This window comes from Notolepis coatsorum (assembly GCF_963971535.1).
Source record: "Notolepis coatsorum genome assembly, chromosome: 14".
Taxonomy (NCBI): Eukaryota; Metazoa; Chordata; class Actinopteri; order Aulopiformes; family Paralepididae; genus Notolepis; species Notolepis coatsorum.
Window position 1 is genome coordinate 13,954,509 of NC_140178.1, and position 23,473 is coordinate 13,977,981.

General features: G+C 43.4%; 1 protein-coding gene across 1 annotated transcript in view; it reads right to left on the reverse strand.

Annotated features, from left to right (window-relative positions):
* lmx1al (LIM homeobox transcription factor 1, alpha-like) overlaps positions 1 to 13,426 on the reverse strand; it is a gene marked incomplete at both ends in the record, with an annotated part of 54,304 nt that extends 40,878 nt beyond the window's left edge. The window contains 3 exons of the mRNA XM_084329469.1: positions 10,162 to 10,351; positions 11,330 to 11,418; positions 13,383 to 13,426. Coding sequence (XP_084185595.1) covers positions 10,162 to 10,351; positions 11,330 to 11,418; positions 13,383 to 13,426 — 323 coding nt within the window. The remainder of the gene's footprint in view (positions 1 to 10,161; positions 10,352 to 11,329; positions 11,419 to 13,382) is intronic.
* Positions 13,427 to 23,473: the final 10,047 nt, after the last annotated feature.

The window sequence follows — 23,473 nt, forward strand, 5'->3', positions numbered from 1 at the left end:
TAATATTATTTACACCTCACGTCACTTGTCGCATATTTTGTTGTGATTCTCTCTAATGCATTTTATTCAATAAATGTTGAGCAAAGCTAAATGTTGGTTCTATCAGTCAACATGAATTCCAGAAATAGTGTGTGAGGACATACAATTGAAATAGCGGAAAAGCGATTATTTTTTTTCATTCCCTTGATTAGCGTGGGTTTAATTGCCCCGGGGACGAAATTTTGCATAACATTACATCTCGTGTTTCTCAGACGCACTGGTTTAGATGTAGTTAATGCTCATGAACCAATTTTGTCTTTTCAGATCGTTCTAATTCCATCGTTTCTGCTCAGCGGAATTGATATTAGATCCATTCGGTTCATCTCGATGGTGTACGGTGTGTTGAGCACTGAATATTTGAATACAGGTGTAGTACGGTACACTGATGAGTGGCACTCAAGCCCAAATCGGTTCAAGTGAAGGCAATCCTCTCTACTTCAAACTACTACAACTACAAATACTTCAAATGGATCCGAACGGAATACATACTCGTATGCAAACGGAATATGACTCTGACATTTTGAGCTCCGAGCCTTGACATTTAGCCTTTATCCTATTTTCATACTAGCGCTCGCTTCCCTATGCTTTTTCTTTTGTTGTTGTTCTTAGCTCTATTCTATTTAAATCTTTCAAAATGTTTCTAATGTACCCCAGTTGCTATTGCATGTAGATATTTGTGTTTCATTACACGTATATGTACATACATACCAACTATTTCGCCTGTTTTATTCTCCACCCATCGATCATCCATAGCAACACTACTATCACCGACATCCAAGAAGGGGGATCCCCCCTTGAACGGCCCTTCTAAGGTTTCTCTCCTCCACATTGCCTGTTTTTTTTTTTTTTTTTTTTTTTTTCTATTGCAAGGTTTTAAGTGAGTTTTCCTTACCTTCACTGGGGTATGTCTGGGAGTGTTGCATTTATTTATTTTACATTTATTTTGGATTTCATAGTGTTTTTATTTTATTTCTTTTTTTATTGTGATGTTTCTTCACTTGTGATTGCGGGCTTTACAAATCAATTTTATTTGATTTGATCAGTCACCCTGCCATCATAATACATAATGTAGGCTATGTACTGTATGTATGTATTGTATGTCAAAATGAAAGGGTGCATATTAATTTAGCTTCTCATTATATTTTCACTATGCAATCAATAGGGAGAATTGGACCAGAGAAACTGAAAAGGAACCATTTGTGTTTCTTGCATCCGAAGATTTAATTGGAAACTCTCGTGACCTAATATCAGCTTATCCAACTTCAATAGCAGAATTAGAAAAGGAAAGCATCTCTAATTGAATGTAAACATATTTTAAGGCAAAAGGAATTTGTTAATTTGTCAAATTAAAATAAAATCTTGTATATGCTATTCAGAAATGTACCTTTCACTTTGACCGAATAATCTGAGTACTTTGTGTAGACCTCACTCAAATAAACACATACAATTATACAAAGTAGTAAGTAAGTAAGTAAATAAATAAATAACTAAATGAATTAAGTCTGTCTTTACGTTTTCAGATGAAGAATGTATTAAATTTTAATTATCTAAAGATGGTAAGGTGGAATGTTGTGTACATGCATAGTTAAATACAGTAGAGGTTGAGTACTTTTGAGTTATGCATCACATCCACACCCCTGTGATTTGGATTCACTTTACAAGTGCAAATATATGGGCCATCCAACGAATAAATCATAATTGCAATACCCATAAGTGCATTTTGAAAGTACTTTGTGTGCAAAACTGTCACTGTGTGTGTGCACTGTGTATGTAATGTACTATATACCGGTGTGTATCTTGCTTATTCTTTATTGAGGCTCAAGATTAGGAGTCTGTGGGCGTGGGCGGGGTGATATCATCAAAACAAAGGATACGCGTGAAAATGTTTAGAAAACAAGGACATCGCTGAGATACTACATGCATGGAGCACGGCACAGCGTAAGATGCAGCCTTCCCCCTGAAACAGCATGTAAGCAGGCTGAAACAGACTGAAACAGCCTGAAACAGACTGGAAACAGACTGAAACAGACTGAAACAGACTGAAACAGACTGAAACAGCCTGGAAACAGACTGAAACAGACTGGAAGCAGGCTGAAACAGACTGAAACAGATTGAAACAGACTGGAAACAGACTGTAACAGACTGGAAACAGACTGAAACAGACTGGAGGAGGCTGAAACAGACTGAAACAGACTGAAACCGACTGAAACAGACTGGAAACAGACTAAAACAGACTGGAAACAGACTGAAACAGACTGAAGCAGACTGAAACAGACTGAAACTGACTGAAACAGGCTGAAACAGACTGAAACAGACTTAAACAGACTGGAAACAGACTGAAACAGGCTGAAACAGACTGGAAACAGACTGAAACAGAATGAAACAGACTGGAAACAGACTGGAAACAGACTGAAACAGACTGAAACAGACTGGGGGAGGCTGAAACAGACTGAAACAGCCTGGAAACAGACTGGAAACAGACTGAAACAGACTGGAAACAGGCTGAAACAGACTGAAACAGACTGAAACAGACTGAAACAGACTGGAATGCGAGGTTTGATGCTGGTAATAACAACACCAGCTCACAAGCCTCGGCAATGGGGGGGGGGGGTCGGCTGCTGATGGAGGCGCAGTGTTCAGGGTAACAGAGCATGAGGTGAGGCGGACCTTTAAAAAAGTGAATATCAGGAAGGCAGCAGGTCCAGACGGCATCCCCGGCCGCGTCCTAAAAGTCTGTGCCGACCAACTGGCCCCAGTATTCACTGACATATTTAACCTGTCCTTAGAACAGGCTGTCATCCCCACCTGCCTGAAGAAGTCCACTATTATCCCTGTACCCAAAAAATCCAAGCCTGCTTGCCTCAACGACTACCGCCCTGTAGCTCTCACCTCCATAGCCATGAAGTGCTTCGAGAAGCTAGTAAAGGGCTACATCTGCTCCTCCCTCCCCATCAACATGGACCCCCTGCAATTTGCATACCGCCCCAACAGGTCCACGGAGGACGCCATATCCCATGTGCTGCACACAGCAGCATCACACCTGGACAAGAGGCAGGGGAACTATGTGAGAATGCTATTCATCGACTACAGCTCGGCATTCAATACCATAGTCCCCTCCATACTCATAGCCAAGCTCAGGGACCTGGGCTTGGGCTATGACCTCTGCCAGTGGGTCTTGGACTTCCTGACTGGCAGACCCCAGGTGGTGAGAGCAGGCAACTGCACCTCCTCATCCATCACCCTCAACATAGGGGCCCCCCAGGGCTGTGTTCTGAGTCCCCTCCTCTACTCCCTGTACACACACGACTGTGTGGCTCAGTGGAGTAGCAATACAATCGTCAAATTTGCTGACGACACAGTGGTGGTGGGCCTGATCTCTGCCAACGACGAGAGGGCCTACCTGGAAGAGGTCAAGGTCCTGGCGGGATGGTGCCAGGAAAACAGCCTCTCCCTGAACGTCAGCAAAACAAAGGAGATGATTGTGGACTTCAGGAGGTCGGGGGTCAAGGACTACAGCCCCCTCAGCATCGACGGGGCACCGGTTGAGAGAGTCAACAGCTTTAAGTACCTCGGAGCCTACATATCCGAGGACTTGACATGGACCACACACATTAACAGTGTTGTGAAGAAGGCACGACAACGCCTCTACTTCCTCAGGCGCCTAAGGAAGTTCCAAGTCAGCCAGAAGATCCTTAAGAACTTCTACTCATGTACAATAGAGAGCATCTTGACCGGCAACATCACCTCCTGGTTTGGGAATAGCACTGCACAAGACCAAAGCAGACTACAAAGAGTGACACGTTCAGCCGAACGCACAATTGGAGGGGGGCTCCCCACCCTCCAGAACATTTACTACAAGCGTTGCAAGGGCAAGGCTAAGAGAATCATTAAAGACTCCAGTCACCCGAACAACTGCCTCTTTGAACTGCTGCCGTCAGGCAAGCGATACAGGAGTCTCAAGGCGAGCACAGAAAGACTCAGAAGAAGCTTCTATCCCCAGGCCATCAGGCTGCTAAACGAACAATGAATGAACACTACACAACAACAACCACCAAACGCACATAGCACACACATCCACACGCACACACTCACTTTAAACAAACACACTGTAGCACCCACTCCACACACTTATAGCACACACCCACTTTAAACAAACACACTGTAGCACCCACTCCCCACACTTTATATTTATGGATGAAGGATTGCACTACAACTCGTACACCTTACTGTAAATTGTACCTAAAATTGTACCTCATCCCATTTCTGCTTTGCACTAGATAGTACTGTACATTAGTACACTGCATAGTATTGTGTATTGTATATTATATGGTAACTCAGAACATTGTACATATGTCTATACCGAACACTGTGACCTCATTTTCTTCTTCTAAATTCATGCTATATTATGTTATTATGTTATTTGATACTATCTTGTCTAGCACAGTCTCTGGAGCGTAACAGTAAGAAGCATTTTGTATGAAAGTATTCTGTACTTCTGTATGACAACTATTAAAGAACTTGAACTTGAACTTGAACTTGAAACAGCCTGAAACAGACTGAAACAGACTGAAACAGCCTGGAAGCAAACTGGAAACAGACTGAAACAGACTGGAAACAGACTGAAACAGACTGAAGCAGACTGGAAACAGACTGAAACAGCCTGGAAACAGACTGAAACAGACTGGAAACAGACTGAAACAGCCTGAAACAGACTGAAACAGACTGGAAACAGACTGGAAACAGACTGAAACAGACTGAAACAGACTGGAAACAGACTGAAGCAGACTGGAAACAGACTGAAACAGCCTGGAAACAGACTGAAACAGACTGGAAACAGACTGAAACAGCCTGAAACAGACTGAAACAGACTGAAACAGCCTGGAAACAGACTGGAAACAGACTGAAACAGACTGAAACAGACTGGAAACAGGCTGAAACATGCTGAAACAGACTGAAACAGACTGGAAACAGCCTGAAACAGACTGAAACAGACTGGAAGCAGACTTAAACAGACTGAAACAGACTGAAGCAGACTGAAACAGACTGAAACAGGCTGAAACCGACTGAAACAGACTGGAAACAGACTGAAACAGACTGAAACAGACTGGAAACAGACTGAAACAGACTGAAACAGACTGGAAACAGACTGGAAACAGACTGAAAGCGGCCGGACACAGAGAGGGGCTCCTAGAGCAAACACACAGCTTGTTCCGTAATTCATTCTGGGGTCACTGCGAGGGAACCTCCCCAGTGTGTGTTCCTGCGGAGTCCGTGTCCTGCAGCACGGCGAGAACACTTGGACTTTATCCCTGCCCCTCTCTCAGGGGCGTGCACAGACAACTTGGGGGGCAGGGGCTCGGGCTACAAAAAGGGCACTTAACACCCAGTGTTCATATTTGACTAAAGGTTTTTTTCTTTTTGCAAAAGGGCAGGGGCTCAAGCCCCCCTTCGGCCCTATCTGTTCATGCCACTGCTCTCTCTGTATTGACTACCAGTGTGTAGAATAGACTTTAAAATACTGTTAGTAGTCTATCAATCACTTAACGGGGTCAGGTCCTAAATACATCTCTGAGTTGCTTCTGCACTATGAACCCTCTAGAGCTCTTAGGTCGTCAGGTCAGGGACCGGTCTGCTAACTGTTCCTATAGGACCAGAACAAAACATGGTGAAGCCGCATTCTGCTACTATGCCACACATAGCTGGAATAAACTGCCAGAAGATCTTAGATCCGCCTCAACTCTGCCTATTTGGATATAGGCTAAAGACCCTTATGTTTGTTTCTGCTTTTAACTGCTGCTAAACCACTGCACTCTTTTTTGCACTTTACTGCCCTTTTTTTGTTTTTGTTTGCTTTAGTGCACTGAAAATCAATTTGTGAGAATAATTTCGGCCACTTTGCATTTGCATGTGTGTGTGTGTGTGTGTGTGTGTGTGTGTGTGTGTGTGTGTGTGTGTGTGTATTCCTGTGGGTCGCCCATCTCTCATGTGTGTTAATCTGCAGCATGACAATTAAAGACTTCTTGAATGTACCGCTTTTATACTGTACCCTAGTGTACTGTGTTTCTTTTATAAAAAAAATTATTCCAGAGAATTATTCTTTTTTTATGATGTGCCTTCTCCTTTTTATCGGTTTATGGGGTTTTGGATCGCCTCTGTGTATGAAATGTGCTTTATGAATAAATGTGACTTGACCCTCTGCGAGCCAAGACGTGGAGCGGCACCGAAGTCCATTCAATCTTTATTTAACCTCGAAATATCATTGAGAGCAGGTCTGGTTTGCAATGACGTCGAGGGGAACGGCACGCGATACAAAAACAATATAAAAGCAGAGAAGTAAATCCATTAAACAATTCAAATCAAGCAAAACAACTACAGACTGAGGTCAAATGGTTGGCTATTATAGATCTAAATGGACCGATACTAAAGTATTGAATTTTAAGGTGCTTATCAAAACATCCCACCGTACAAGTGATGTAGGGCTGTGGGTCATCATCAATAACGGCTTCATACGGAAACAGATGCCAATGCAAGTGAAGCGGATACCGTTCAGTGTCCGTTCTGCTTTCAGTGTGTTGAGGCGTTTAGCACTCACCACAGGTAATCCATGAAAATACTCTTCAAGATATGTTTGGTAATGGTGCTGTAAGTGGTATTTTCTTGGGTTAAAATAAGTGTTAAATAGCTCTACATTCCGACAGCCATCACTGTTATAGAGTGTTTGATCAGTAACATGGGTCTCCCGGTCCCTCCGCTCTGCAGTAAACAGAAAATACATTTCCTGGTATCCCTTCCCACTTTATCCAATCAGGAGAGAGAACCCGAGATATTTTCTACTTATTTCAAGAAATATTGCCAAGCCACATTTGGCTCTGGCAGATTATTTGACTTGTTTCAAGGACAAAGTATTTTTTTCTTTTTTCTGACAATTTTTGCAGTGTGGAGTTCTCTCTCCTGATTGGATCAAGTGGGAACGGGATACCAGGAAATGTATTTTGTGTTTACTGCAGAGCAGGAGGAGAGACTGGGAGACCCATGTTACTGACCAAACACTCCATATCAGTGATGGCTGTCGGAGTGTAGAGCTATTATTTTAACATGTAAACCACTTATTTTAACAAAGAAAACACCACTTACAACACCTATAATTTGACCTTTGACATACAAAAGGGATACACAGTACACCGCCCCCCACCGTCAGTGAACCACTACGGCTCAACCCTTTCAATCAATTGTTGTCAATTGGAAAATAAAAATAAAACAGCCAAATTACCATCACAGGGTTAATGGCAAAAACATCTTAACGTATTCCATGCATTCTTATGCACACTCCAAAAATTCTTGGGCATTCTTCCCTTATCTGTTACAATGCACACATCTGCTGTAGAAGAAGGGGGACGGCGTGGGCGTGTGTGTGTGCACGTGTGCATGCGTATGTGTGCGTGTGTGTGTGTGTGCGTGCGTGCGTGTGTGTGTGTGTGTGTGTGTGCATGCGTATGTGTGTGTGTGTGTGTGGTGGAAGGCGCTGATGGACAGTCCGCAGGGAGCACAAGGAGACATTGTTGTTGCTGATCTGCTGAAGGTCGCGGGCGGCGTCGTGTGCCAAGTCTGGCACGGAGACCTGCGAGGCGGCAGCTCCATGTGCAGCGCGCGGAGAGGATGGGACTGTGAGAGTCAACACCACCGAATAACCTCCGCACTTTCGCTTTGGAAGGAGCGGTCGCTGTATAATAATAATCACATGCGCTTTTAACGTTAAGATTTGTTGAGCAGGATTTATGCAACGAAAAAGAAGTTCGGCATCCGACCGCAGAGTGCAAATGTAACAGTAAAGTTATATAAATTATATAGATTAGTACTACTGAGTAATTGTGCTCATCAGATGTGTATGTACAGAGTTGTAGTATTTATATGTACAGTGATACAGGTATAAAGACACTATGGTAGTAAGTCATACTGGCCAGCAGAGTAACAAAGAGTAGATAAGGGATGTGTACAGATATAGACATAGTCTACAGCTATGTAAAAGGGATATCTTGGTATACTGGTATAATGATACACACACGCGCGCGCGCGCACACACACACACACGTGCACACACACACACACACACACACACACACACACACACACACACACACACACAGACCCTCACCACCCCAACAACAGCCTGTTCATGCTGCTGAGGTCAGGCAGACGCCTGCGAACACCAGCTACTAGGACAGAGAGACTTAGGCTCAGCTTCTTCCCCCAGGCCATCAGAGCCTTGAACACTGAACTCTCCACACACAATCACACATGAGCACACACATGACACGACACACTGTACACGCTCACACACTAGCAGCCACTTTAACATGGGCAAACACACACTCATGCTGCACACGCTCACACTTATGGTCACTTTACAAAAGGAAAGGTCACTTTAAGAATAGTATAGTATAACTTGAGATTGTATAATATAGCATTGTATAGCAGTGTACATAAAGATCCAGTGCCTCATCCATAGCTAACAGTGTATTGCACTACCACAGGACCTAGCATGTCCTACCATGCTCTGTAAATAACTCATGTACATATACCGATATGCCCTACTCTGTTTACTTGTTTTATTGCACAATGTCGTTCTATTGGATTCTATTATATATTACTATTGTATTATGCACATCGTTGCGGGCAAGACCACCCGCATTTCATTGTATACTTGTATGCCGTGACAAATAAAACTCTTGACACACACACACACACACACACACACACACACACACACACACACACACACACACACACACACACACACACACACACACGCGCACACAGTATTTTATTCCAGTGAAAATGTTAATAATTTTTGTCTGGATGTTGATCCAAGAGCCCAATCACAGCATACTAGTGTAGTTGGTTATTATTATTACAAGGGTTAAGAAACTGTTCTGTATTCTGCAAGTTATCCAATATTTGACACTCATCTCTCTAGATTTCACCCAAAAACAAATCAGCCAACAATGATTATTATTATAATTTTTTTATCTTTTGCATATTACCACCATGTCTCTTTTTTTGTACAATCTCTTATATCACACTCTATAGTCTATATCTCCTTCTCGCCTTCTTTCTTTCTTTCTCTCTCTCCCTCTCCCCCCCCTCTCTCACTCTTTCTCTCTCCTTCTCTCTCTCTTGCCTCCCCCCTCTCTCTCGCCTCTCTCTCTCCCTCTCTCTCTCCTTCTTTCTCTCTCTCTTCCCCTCTCTCTCTCTCCTTCTTTCTCTCTCCCCCATCTCTCTTATTATCTCTATCCCCCCCCTATCTCTCTCCTTCTCTCTCTCTTCCCCTCTCTCTCTCTCCTTCTTTCTCTCTCCCCCATCTCTCTTATTATCTCTATCCCCCCCCTATCTCTCTCTCTCTCTCTCTCTCTCTCTCTCTCTCTCTCTCTCTCTCTCTCTCCCCCTCTAGAGTCTCCTCTCTCTCCATCTCTCTCTCCTCTCTCTCTGTCCCCCCCTCTCTCTCCTCTCTCTCCATCTCTCTCTCTCCTTCTCTATATCTCTCTCCCTCTCTCCTCCAGATGTACTGTAAGGTACACTGAGTGGGAGAGTCTAGGCTGTTGTCTGACACTTTTCATAACAATGATAATAAGCTGCTCGTCCTTCAACCATCCACCCCCACTACACACACACACACAAACACGCACACACACATTCATACACACACACACTTTACATACACACACACACACACACACACACACACACTGATCAGTACAACAACCACACACACATGCAGACACATACACATGAACCACAACTCAAGTACACACTAACAAATATAAACACACACACTTTAACCCTCAAGTGTAAGAATTATGAGAAAATCGAGACTATGACAAAATGGCTACAGGCAGCCTACAGGCTATAAATAAATAAATAGACAAACGTCCAAAAACTTCAGCACAGCACTCGAAACAAAGCATTACAGATGAGATGATTGATTCCTGATTGAACGCGTGGCGGGGCCTTAAAAAACGAACGGGACTTTCACTTTGCTAACCGGAGCCTGCATGTATAACCGGAGGCTGGTGTTAGTATCGTCAGTGTGTTATTATTGCGTATTATTACAAAAATCAGCCTTACTTCTCGTAGTCGTGCTTGCAGTAGAGCAGCCGGTCTCTGCAGTAGCACGTTCCGCTCAGAGAACTCAGACACACCGCGCACTTCACGCACGTCTCGTGCCACGAGCGCTCGTTGACGCGCAGCAGGAAGCGGTCAGCGATGGGCGACTCGCACCCCGCGCACAGCTCCCCCCCCGCCCCGTACTCTGAGCCTGCAGCCCGGGGAGAGAGGAGACAGGGGGATTGATTGATTGATTGAAAATGTTATTAACAGATTGCAGAATGGGTACAATATACAGTATCAATACACACAATTGTTAAGGGGATGCAGACCAGAGTCTTGTTTACATCAGGGTCCCCGACAGGAGAGGACAGGAGAGGAGGAAGATCAGTGTATCATGGGTTGATATAAATGGAGTCTGTCTTTATGTTATATATTTGCTGTCAAATCGACCCCCCCCCCCCCCAGAAAAAAAAGTCGGCAATGGTGGTAAATTCTGATTTATCGCAAAAAAAAAAAAAAAAAAAAAAAAAAAAACGTGTTTGGTTAATTGTTCACATTATTGTTTTTTTTTTTAAATGTGGCCAATATCAGATTCTATAGTTTGAACTGGTCACGTTCCTGAACTGACCCACATGCGCAAATTAACAATGAAGATGAGTGTAAACATGGAGGACACTGAAGTCACAGTTTGTGGTTTAATTTATAAATAGTTTGTTCAGTGGAGAGACCAGCTATAATATAATTAAGACAAATCAGACCTGCTGTGTATGTGAAAGTGGCCCAAATCAGAATTTAAAAGGTCAGATTCCATGTGATTTGTGCTGTTCTTCACACTATAGTGTCAGGGAAGAATCAGATCTGAGTCATGTGAGTAAATTTTTTTTTTTTTAAATCTGATTTTGGCCACTTTTGCCTGCAGTCTCTGAGCCTCATGCTGTCAAAGCGACCCAACAAGTCCAAAGGTTGACGCCATCATGCAGTGATGCAATGTAGTAAGACCGAACATAGAAAGAAAGAAAGAAAGAAAGAAAGAAAGAAAGAAAGAAAGAAAGAAAGAAAGAAAGAAAGAAAGAAAGAAAGAAAGAAAGAAAGAAAGAAAGAAAGAAAGAAAGAAAGAAAGAAAGAAAGAAAGAATCTTCCAGAGATAATGTCCAGGACAGGTGTCACTGTCTCCCTGTTAGCCTACCGAAGGGCGTCGATGACGGCTGTTGAAGACATGATGACTGCAGGGTCTCCTCCGTCTTCATCCCCTCTCTCCGGCCCTCGGTGTGATCACTAAAGAGGAGACAACCACTTGATCATCTCACCCTGTCCGTCACTCTTAAAATATGCGCCTAATATACTGTTTTTATGGAATTCAAAGAAAGAAAATAGACTATATACGGACACATATATATATACACACACACAATTAGACATTTCGAGAAAAACAATGAGCCTCTCTTGAATCTGATGTAAAATACACACTACAGGCGTATTGGATATACAGCTACATTTTTGTTGGCTAAATTAATTGGACGCGGAAAAAACAGACCATTAAACAAAGTAAACAAACCACAACAGAACAGAACAGATCATCATCAGGTGCAGATGAGCCACAGTTGCAAAGTCAGAGTGAGGTCACACCCGGATATCTTGTAATCTTGGCGGATTAAAAGCAGCAATATGGCTCATTTATACATGGGATGTTTTGGGGGAAAAGACTGAAATCCAAAGAGATAATTTTAAATATATTATAGCTTGTAGAATTAATAGCATATATAAAGAAATCTTCATTTTAGTTTAAAAACATTAGGTTCATAATATAGGCCTATAAGCCTATTTGTGTATATTTTGTGGTATGGCTCTGAAATGCACCGACACATTTCTCTGCACGTTTTAAAATAAATTGTTAACAGTTATTCAGCTATGTTATATAAAGGCTGTTTTTTTCCCCGTAGCCTATTTCCATTTCTAATTTGATCAAATATGATATGATGATATTTTTGTTTCGGAATTATTATTATTTTTAAAGAAAAAAAAACGAGTCGATAAAAATAATTAACTGAATAATGGTTTAGTCAGGACATATAGCTATTTGCCTTTTTTATGTGGAAGATTAATTTAAATTGTATAGACTATAAAATGCAATATTGAAAAACGAGAGATTAAATATATGGTGAGACAAAGACAATGCAAAACAAATATCTTAAATGAAATTAACAGAATTAGACAATGTTAATTTGTCAACGATAAGCAAGTTATATTATGGAAATGCTTAGGGTCCTATTTAGATTTTCTGCTCAAGTAGAGGGTTGTGCCATTCATGTCACATGGCTAAATCTACCTATAATTACATAATAGCAAATAACCTTTCTCTGTATGACGCAATGACGGGAAGATATAGATTACAATATTTCCATTACTTTTCAAAAGCATGACATAACATCACCCATAGTTTAAATAGATAAAATATAAGTGGCCAAACCTCTGCTGACAAATTTGTGCGCCCCTTTCATGATAAATCGGCTAAATATACTTTTAGTGTGCAAAATTACACTAAAAGGTACCAAAGCGCTGTAAGGGAGAAAACACTTTAAGTATGTGTAGATAATACTTGTACATATTTTAGATATCTGTACATATCCCTTACCTTATAACTGGCTGCATGCCAGTATGACTTACCACATCTTTATACCTACATCACTGTACATTAGCCTATACAACTCTGTACATACATCTGATTAGTAGTCATTTCTATATTTTATACCCAGTTTAACCACCTTGTACATTGTAATTTACTGTTTTTTTGCACTCTGGTTGGATGACAAACTTATTTCCGTTGTATACTGTGCTTGTGCTGTTACGATGACAATACATTTTAATCGAATCCATAATGACTGAAAGTTATATCATGGGTCAATTATCGGCACCTATAGTAAAAAGCTTGAAGGGCGAGAGACGACCATGTCACCAAAAGTCCAAAGTCATCCTTCACTGTTAAACAAAAAAACAACACACACAAATAAACAATGAAAAGGATCTTAGTTTGAATTAAAATGCCAGAATAGGCCTCAGAATTGATGGGAAATAACGGTGGTATACAAAAAAAAAAAAAAGGGTACTTCTCTAACGTGCAAATAAATAAGAAACATAATGTCGGTTCATAAATAAGTAAATAAATGAGCAGCGACGCAGTGGATGTAATGAAACCGTGTGAATGGGAACACAACCTGTCCCTGCAGCTGAGGTGGATTTACCTTGACGGGAAACACACTCCTCCGGAAACCTCTGTCGGCAGCATTAAAAATGGGGGGAACTCTTGAGGCCAGTAAATATAAACACGTCGTAAACCAGTCCTTCTGCTTCACACTCCCGCGTGTAAAAATGCTTTAAAAGCCAAAAATCATGATGACCAAAAAATGTTTTGTCTGTTGTCCTTTCTTTTTCTCGCCAGCAGCCGTTGTTGTTGTGCGCGCGCTGTCGCGGCGGTTGTGCGTAAAGGCGCGCGGAGGGAGGAGATGGTGTCGAGGAGGGAGGAGATGAGGAGTCTCGAGCCGAGGAGGGAGGAGATGAGGAGGTGGTCTCGAGGAGGGAGGAGATGAGGAGATGGTGTCGAGGAGGGAGGAGATGAGGATATGGTGTCGAGGAGGGAGGAGATGAGGAGATGGTGTCGAGGAGGGAGGAGATGAGGAGATGGTCTCGAGGAGGGAGGAGATGAGGAGATGGTCTCGAGGAGATGAGGAGATGGTCTCGAGGAGGGAGGAGATGAGGAGATGGTGTCGAGTAGGGAGGAGATGAGGAGATGGTGTCGAGGAGGGAGGAGATGAGGAGATGGTCTCGAGGAGGGAGGAGATGAGGAGATGGTCTCGAGCCGAGGAGGGAGGAGATGAGGAGATGGTCTCGAGCCGAGGAGGGAGGATATGGTTTCGAGGAGGGAGGAGATGGTCTCAAGCAGGGAGGATGTTTGGAAGATAATGATGAAGGAAGATGATGCAGCCTAATGAGGCGTATACGTTCAAAATATTTTTTTCTTTGCTAATATGTGACTCAGATCTGTTTTTTTCACGACAGTGTTCAACAGCACAAATCACATGGAATCTGATATTTTCAATTGTGATTTGGGCACCTTTCATATCTGGTCCTAAATCAGATACAGGTCTGTTTTTTTTTTTTTTCTTTTTTTTTACAATGTGACCTCAGTCTGAACAGTCATGTGATTTTTACGTCACTCTAGTCTAGATTGACATTCGTCACAAGTCTGTGGTGGGAGTGTGAATGAATGAATGAATGAATGAATGCAAACTTTATTTAACAGATTGCAGAATGAGTACAATACAGTACGGCTCAATACACACAATTGTCAAGGGGATGCAGACCAGAGAAAGACGTTTGTCTTGTTTACATCAGGGTCCCCCATTTTCAATTCATAGTGACATTTATGACATACACTACATGACATCATGACATTTATGATATAGGGACATACATGACATACTGTTACATTTGTGACATATACGATATGCAAATATACAGTACTGTTACCCAGAGATCCTAACAGAAAATATATACATATGGTGGGGAGGAGACTGTCTATTAGGAGGGGATGTGGGGGGCGGGGGGGTCATTTACGGTGGCCAGTTTCGAATTGCAGCCTCCCGTAGGTGCTCTTTAAGAGCGGTTTTGAATGTGGGTAGGGATTCACATTTTCTTTGCGGTTGTGGGTAGGGCGTTCCACATTGTTGTGGCATAATTGCGAAACGTGTTTAGTCCCTTGTTGTGCCGAATCTGGGTTGCACATGATTTGTGGAACTCCCTCTGGTGTTGTGGGCGTGGTATTTCAACATGTACATGGGTACCTGACAACCTGAGTGGTGTAGTGTATCTTGTAGACCAGGCCCATTGCAAGTTGCTGTACTCTGTCGTCTACTCTAAGCCATCCTAGGTAGTCAAAGTGGGCAAGGGTGAGGTGGGTTTTAGGAGTAAGGTCAAGTAGTAGTCTGACCAGTTTGTTTTGTAATCTTGTTTTTAGCGCCTTTGAGGTGCTTTGGTACCATGAGGTGCAAGCATAGTCGTACCCTTGAATGAGTGCTCCTGCCAGAGTCTTCAGGGTATTCTTGTTTACCAGAGAGGAGATCCGGTACAAGAATCTAGTTTGTTGGTTGACTTTTTTGATTACATTGGATTCCGTTTTGTCACAGGAAAGATTTGCCTCTAGGATGGAACCCAGGTATGTAATTTCATATTTCCTTGTGACAATATTGTCACCCACTGTAACTGAGAAGCCATCGGTCTAGCTGAGTTTGTTATTTGATCCGAAGAGAATGGACTCTGGTGTAATGATAGTTTGTTATCAGCGAGCCAGGTGCAGATTTTGCCGAGTTCTGAGCTGAGGGTTTTTTCAACCTGTCACTTGTTCTTGTCAGAGACCAGCAGGGCTGAGTCGGCCGCGAACAAGAACAAGTTGCAGTCACAAGCTGACGACATGTCATTTGCATAATTTTTTTTTTTTAAATTTGCGGTCCTAGTATGCTTCCTTGTGGAACACCACAGCTCACTGGGGCGGGATAGAGTACCATTTACCTCCACCATCTGTTTTCTCCCCTCCAGGTAGGATTGCATCCAGCTCACTGATAGACTATCAAAACCAATTGCTTTTTAGCTTGTAAATCAGAATGGAGTGATTGACAGTGTCGAAGGCCTTTTGTAGGTCCAGCATGACCATGCCGCAGTATTTGCCCGCGTCCACCTCTTGTTTGATGTGGTCGTTCAAATAGAGAAGGCATGTGTCAGTGGAGTGGGATGTTCTGAAGCCACATTTGAATTCGTAGATTCGATTTTTTTCCGCAAGGTACTTTTCTACCTGTTCGTAGACTATTTCTTCCATGACTTTCGAGATGGAGGTAAGAATAGAAACAGGGCGGTAGTTGCCTGGGTCTAATTTGCTGCCTTTTTTGTGCAGGGGGGTCACTCTCGCAATTTTGAAGTCCTCGGGGAAGTGTCCCTGTTTTATGGAGAGGTTTATTATGTGTGTGATGACTGGGGTGATGGCGGCTGCTGAGTCTCTGAGGAATTTGGAGGGGATAATAATAATAATAATAACTTTATTTGTATAGCACTTTTCATACAGAGGTTGCAGTTCAAAGTGCTTCACAACAGTAAAAAATACAGGCATAAGCGAGCATAAAAAGATAGGCAGGTAGAATCACAGTGTTTCACATTAGGATCTAGCATCCCAATAGGCTCTCCGCTTACAGTTTTCAGTAACACAAATAGTCAAAAAATTATAAAATAGAACGGACATAAAAAATACAGGCATGAGCGAGCATAGCAAGATATGGCAAATCACAGTGTTTCACATTAGGATCTAGCATCCCAATAGGCTCTCTATTCAGTAATACTCCTGTAATTCCCAACATACTTCACAGTACATATTGCTGTAACTTTAGTGATATTAGATCACAGGGACACGAACCCACACTGTAACTTTAGTGATACTAGATCACAGGGACTCGAACCCACACTGTAACTTTAGTGATACTAGATCACAGGGACTTGAACCCACATGTTGTCATGGCCAGTGGCCTTGTTAGGTTGGAGGGCGCTCAGTTTTTTGAGTACCTCATCTGTTGTTACCATTTCAAGTTTGAAGTCGTCTTTGCGGACCCCTAGGTTTTTGTAGTAGGCCCATGTGTTCTACCCCCAAATGCCCTGAGTGGGAGGGTATGACTGAGTGAGTCAAACAGGGGAATACAAACATGGAAGACAGTGATGAAGGTGGTCAGTGGAGGGACAGTGAGGTGTTTACCTTAAGTATTTGGAGTGATACTTCAGTACAAGCGAAACTTTATGGGACGTACAGTATAATAATCGGCCTGTGTTTGAAAGCATATTGGAAGAAAACATTTCTCTCTTTCACCTCCTCCTCCTCGCACCAATTATCACCTGCTCACGAATTAGCCTCCACTGCAACTTATCAATTAAACCATAAACTGTGACCTCAGTGTCCTCCATGTCCACGTCACTCATCGTTATTGTTCATTTGCGCATGCGGGTTAGTTCAGGTGTGCGTGAGCAATTCACACTGGAATCTGGCCACATTTAAAAAATAATGTGAACAAGCCAAAAAAAAAATCTGATCTGAGCAATAAATCACAATTGCAGCACTATAAGGCTTGCAGTGTGAACGTGTTGTTCGACAGATGTATCCAGAGAAATCCAGGTGGAAACCGGAATAAACACTCCTGATAACTATTGATTTGCAGTGCACCCTCTTAGGAAAACACCTGTTACATCAATAATTGTTGTATGCCTATACCAAGAAGATAGATCAACAACAATACAATAATATCAAGCTTATTTACACACCGTTTGTGAGGCATATCGAGAACATATGAAGGAGTCAAAGACTGATATGGATCATGTAAAAGCGACACCTCGAAACATACTTTTCATTATAGGAAAAGTGTCTATTGACTATTCTACAACCATCAAATGCACACAGCACACACACCCACACGCACACACTCACTTAAACAAACAACACACTGCAGCACCCACTCTCCACACTTTAGATCACACAAACACACTTTATATTTATTGATAAAGGATTTGCACTACAACTCGTACACCTACTGTAAATTGTACCTAAATTGCACCTCATCCCATTTCTGCCTTGCACTATATAGTATTGTATATTAGTACACTGCATAGTATTGTATATTATATGGTAACTCAGTTACGTCTATTCTGCATCGAACATTGTACATATGTCTATACTGAACACTGTGACCTCATTTTTTTTTACTTCTAATTTACATGCTATACTATGTTATTTTATTTCATACTTATCTTGTCTTGCACAGTCTCTGGAGCATAACAGTAAGAAGCATTTTTTATAAAAGTATTCTGTACTTATGTATGACAACTATTAAAGAAACTTGAACTTGAAACTTGAAACTCTATTCTATGATTGTCCGGTGAATGTTCAAACTGGGAGAATACTGCCCCCATGTGGCAAAGCGGAGACGGTGCTCAATCGACAGAAACCTTTGTGGAGTGACCTCAGATTTCCAGTACAAAAAAAAAAAAAAACAGCAATTAGGTTTGCTACAAATCTTTTCCCCCCAACACATCACTGTGACTTACACACATCTGTAAATTGGCCATCCTTATACTCTCAATGAGAAATGCATTGGCTCACACTCATTTACAAAACCTTCCTTGGTCTGACCCCTCCTTATTTGATACACCTGTTCAAATTGTCATCTAGTCCCTATAACACCAGAGCTGCTCACCATATCTCGCTAGATGTTCCCCGTGTTAACACTTCCTTTGGTCAGTCCTCCTTCCAATTAGTTGCTCCCAGCAGTTGGAACGAGATGGAAAAAAAGACTTGGACAATGGACAAATTGATCCTCTTCACCAGGGCCGTGCACAGGACTTTAGAGGGGCAGGTGCTCAAAGGCTGAAAAGGGCACTGGGCCTGTGCTATTTTTGGGGGCCCTTTTTGGGCGGGGAGGGGCCTTTTTATGCTTTTTTTTTTTTGTGATCAAATATTGAATATTGAACTATAATAATCAGTGCAGTGCATCACTTATCCTTGAAAGACACTTTTATCACTGACTTAAAAGGCCCATACATCTCCATAAATGTTCAGGGCGGAGGGAATAAGTGCTTACCCTACAGACCCCAAGTCTGTATATTCTGTATTATATCCGACAGGTCATTAGGACAGCAGACTCGGTTGGCACTGCTCAAAACGTACCTTTTTAAAATAGCTTTTAAAAGGGGCGGCTACGTGGCGTAGTGGGCAAGGCGCTCGCCACGAATGACGGAGACGCTGGGCTTGCCTGTTCGAGCCCAGCGCTCGACATTGCTTTCAGTTTAGCTGGTCGTTCATACTAATACACATTGGCCGTATTAGGGGGTGGGAAACTGATGGGTGGGGATCGGGCGTTGTGGACAGCGACTCCTACAGGTCGGTTGGTGCACCTGCGCAGTAGAATCAGGAAGTGTCGGGGGCAGCGTGAGCCTCCCACGCGTTACTCCTCGCCACTGAGAGATCGAGCTGCGCAGGTGAAAAGATGCGACTGCTGTTACCTCAAGTACCGGAGGGGACTTGTGCTATGTATGACTTAGTCCACATTGCATCCGGCTTGTGGGAGGCAAGAAACAGCGTTCGTGACAGGGGAGGGTTGAATTGGATGATACGAAATTGGGATGGGAGAAAATATAGAAAAATGGGAGAAAAAGTGGATGAAAAAAAAAATTGCTTTTAAATGAATTATTATCTTTATTTCATTGTCTTATTTTTCTTTATTTCTATACATTTTACTTAAATATTTTATTATAACTTGTATCATTGTTTTATGTAGTTTTTTTTAATCATTTTATTTGTTCTTTTTTAATGTGAACATATTATTTAAATTATTCAAATGATCCTCAAACATGTTCCGTTGTGATGTCACAGTATGATGTCATAATCAAACATTCTAGAAAATTTGTGATGTCACAGTATGATGTCATAATAGAACATTCTAGAACATTTGTGTACAGTATATATTCAACAATTCTCTCAGAAGATCTCAGAGGGTTCCCCCTCTTGGGGGGGCCCTCCAAGAGAGGAGATGATGTTTGTATTGTGATTGTATGACAAGAGGAGCAGAGAAGAAGGAGACAGAGACGATAGAAATGTGTTTTGAAGATGAGAAGAAGAAGAGGAGTGTAAACTTTCTCAAGTGTGGGCGAAGCAAGAATTGTGGAGGGCAGTAATACGCCACGATGCGTCTACACTGCCGGAAATTCAAATAAGAAGAAGAAGAAGAAGATCTCAGATCTCAGAAGACAAGTGAAAATATCACTTGTTGTTTCCGGCTACTTGTCTGTAAGCTTGAATATATTCTGTAGATACAATTTAAAATCCCCACATGGAAAAGGAAACAATGTCCTGTACAATCCTTAATGACCTGCGTCTGGAGGGAAAGTTCTGTGATGTCTTTTTTTAAAGATTTATTTTTTAGCGTTTATCGCTTTTTCTACTGGGCAGTCCAGTAGAGAGAGAGAGAGAGAGAGAGGAGGAACAGGAGACAGAGTGGGGGGAAGACATTTGGCAAATAAAGACGGGTTTGGGAATCGAACCCGGGTCGGCCGTGCCGCGACTCAGCACATTATGTGGTTCGCCACTGGGGCGCCCCTGTGATGTGGTTATTAAAGTCAACAGCACTGAGTTGCATACCCACAAGGCCCTCCTGTGTGACTGCAGTGACTATTTCAGGTAAGTTTAGCTTGGTTCAGGTTAGCTTGGTTCAGGTTAGCTTGGTTCAGATTAGCTTGGTTCAGGTTAACTTGGTTAGTAAACAGATACCATACTGTACTTCTACTGTAAACAGATACTATACTGTATGTCTACTGTAAAAAGATACTATACTGTACTTCTACTGTAAACAGATACTATACTGTACTTCTACTGTAAACAGATACGATACTGTATGTCTACTGTAAAAATTTACTATACTGTACTTCTACTGTAAGAAGATATTATACTGTACTTCTACTGTAAAAAGATACGATACTGTACTTCTACTGTAACCATATACCATACTGTACTTCTACTGTAAACAGATACTATACTTCTACTATAAACAGATACTATACTGTACTTCTACTGTAAACAGATACTATACTGTACTTATACTGTAAAAATATACTATACTGTACTTCTACTGTAAACAGATACTATACTGTACTTCTACTGTAAAAAGATACTATACTTCTACTGTGCTAAGACCCTATACATCTACAGTGAAAATATATTACTACACAGGACAGAATGTTGCTTACTGTTTACTCATCAGATATCTCTATACTCTGCATCCCACAGAGCCCTCTTCAATCGCTGGAGCGACTCAGAGAAACCAGTCTACACTATCCCTGGGGTGTCCCCGGGTATGATGCAGCTCATCATAGAGTACGCCTACACACACTTTGTGCCGGTGACAGCAGAGAACGTGGAAGAGCTTCTGGTGGCTGCAGACCAGCTTCTCGTCACTGGCATAGTAGGAGCGTGCTCTGACTTCCTAGAGGGCCAGCTGTCTCTGGAAAACTGTGTCGGCATCTGGAGGTTTGCAAACATCTACTACTGCCCTGACCTGAGGCGCAAGGCCTATTCCTTCATCGTGTGCCACTTTGAGGAGATGTTGCACGCCTCACAGGAGTTTGTGGACCTGTCCCTGCAGCAACTGGTGGACATCATAGAGAGGGATGACCTGAACGTGAAGAGCGAGGAGACGGTGTTCGAAGCCGTCCTCCGTTGGATCGACCACTCCCGTGAGGAGCGTAAAACACACATCCCTTTGCTGCTGCCCAAGGTAACTAATTGTATTACTGTGCATTGCAATACATTAAAACAACAGTAGGTTCCCTAGTACAGTGGTTCTCAAACATTTGGGTCCAAACTGTTCCCTAGCAACAGAAATCGTCTACAACCGATGTCTAAGTTGTAACCGCTGTCTGCTTGTCTCTTCCCAGGTTCGCATGGGCTTGATGAGGCCTGACTACTTCAGGAGCAACGTCCAGAACAACCCTGTGGTGAGGGACAGCCACGACTGCAAGCCCCTCATCCTCAGCGTCCTGAACCCCCCTGGCTCCGCTGGCTCCGACAGGCTCCCAAACCCCCTGACCCGCCCACGCCTGCCCCAGGAGGTCCTATTGGCCATCGGAGGCTGGAGTGGCGGCATCCCGACCAATGGCATGGAGGCTTACGATATCCGAGCCGGTGGATGGATGGACGTGAGCATTGAGGCGGAGAGTCCCCGGGTCTACCACGGCACCGCTTATCTCCACGGTCTGGTCTACTGCGTCGGCGGCTGGGACGGCGTTCTACAGTGTTTCAGCAGTGTGAGCAGGTTCAACCCCGTCACTCGCAGCTGGCTGCAGGCGGGTCCCATGCACTCACGCCGCTGTTACGTCAGCGTGGTCGCGTTGGACGGCTGTATCTACGCCATGGGAGGGATGGACGGACACGTGCACCTGAACACCGCCGAGCGCTACAAGCCTGAAACCAACCAGTGGACACTGATCTCACCCATGCTGGAGCACAGGAGCGACGCAGGGGCCGCAGCCCTCCACGGCAAGGTTGGTATCATTCAGAATCAGAAATGTCTTCATCAAGTCAGCTGCACATACAAGGATTTTGTCTTGGTCCTTTGGTCCATCAACATTAACAGACAAGACAATTAAAGTACAATGAAATAAAATGGAATATATAAACTAAATTAGAATATTCTTTCTTATTACAGGTTTACATCTGTGGTGGCTACAACAGGGCAGAGCGTCTGCTCACAGCTGAGTGCTACAGCCCAGACACCAACCAGTGGACTCTGATCGCCCCCATGAGCAGCAGGCGTAGAGGACTGAGAGTGGCTGCGTACGGAGGACAAGTCTATGCGGTAGGTGCACACGGAGACAAATGCTTTATACTAGATATTTCTATAGATATGTATCATTTGACTTGCAATGCTGCTGTGATGCCCTCATTTCCCTAAGTGGATTAATACAGTGTCTGCCTGCCTGCCTTGACCACACACTAAAACATTCCTCTCATGTGTCCTGTCCTCAGGTGGGAGGGTTTTACCGTGGAAACTACCTGCGTAGTGCGGAGGCCTACAGCCCCTTGACTGACTCCTGGCACGCCCTGCCTGCCATGCTCACCCCCCGCAGCGACTTTGGCATCGCGGTGTTGGACGACCTGCTCTTCGTGGTCGGAGGCTACAATGACTTCACCTCCATCTCCAACGTGGAGCACTACGATCAGAGCAGCGACAGGTGGACTGTAGCCGAGGACATGAAGATCCAGCGCGTTGGCCTAAGCTGCTGCATAATGCATGGCCTGCCTAACATGAGCCAGTACGCTGCTCCCCGTGGCGCCCTGCAGTGACCCCTGGAGGAGGAGGAGGAGGAGGAGCAGGAGGAGGAGGAGCAGGAGGAGCAGGAGGAGGATTAGGAGGAGGAGGAGGAGGAGCAGGAGGAGGAGCAGGAGGAGGAGGATTAGGAGGAGGAGCAGGAGCAGGAGGAGGATGAAGAGGAGGAGGAGGAGGAGCAGGAGCAGGAGGATGATTAGGAGGAGGAGGAGCAGGAGGAGGAGAAAGAAGAGGAGGAGGAGGAGGAGGAGGAAGAGGAGGAGGATTAGGAGGAGGAAGAGGAGGAGGAGGATTAGGAGCAGGAGGAAGAAGAGGAGGATTAGGAGCAGGAGGAGGAGGAGGAAGAGGAGGAAGAGGAGGAGGAAGAGGAGGATTAGGAGCAGGAGGAGGAGGAAGAGGAATAAGAGGATTAGGAGCAGGAGGAGGAGGAG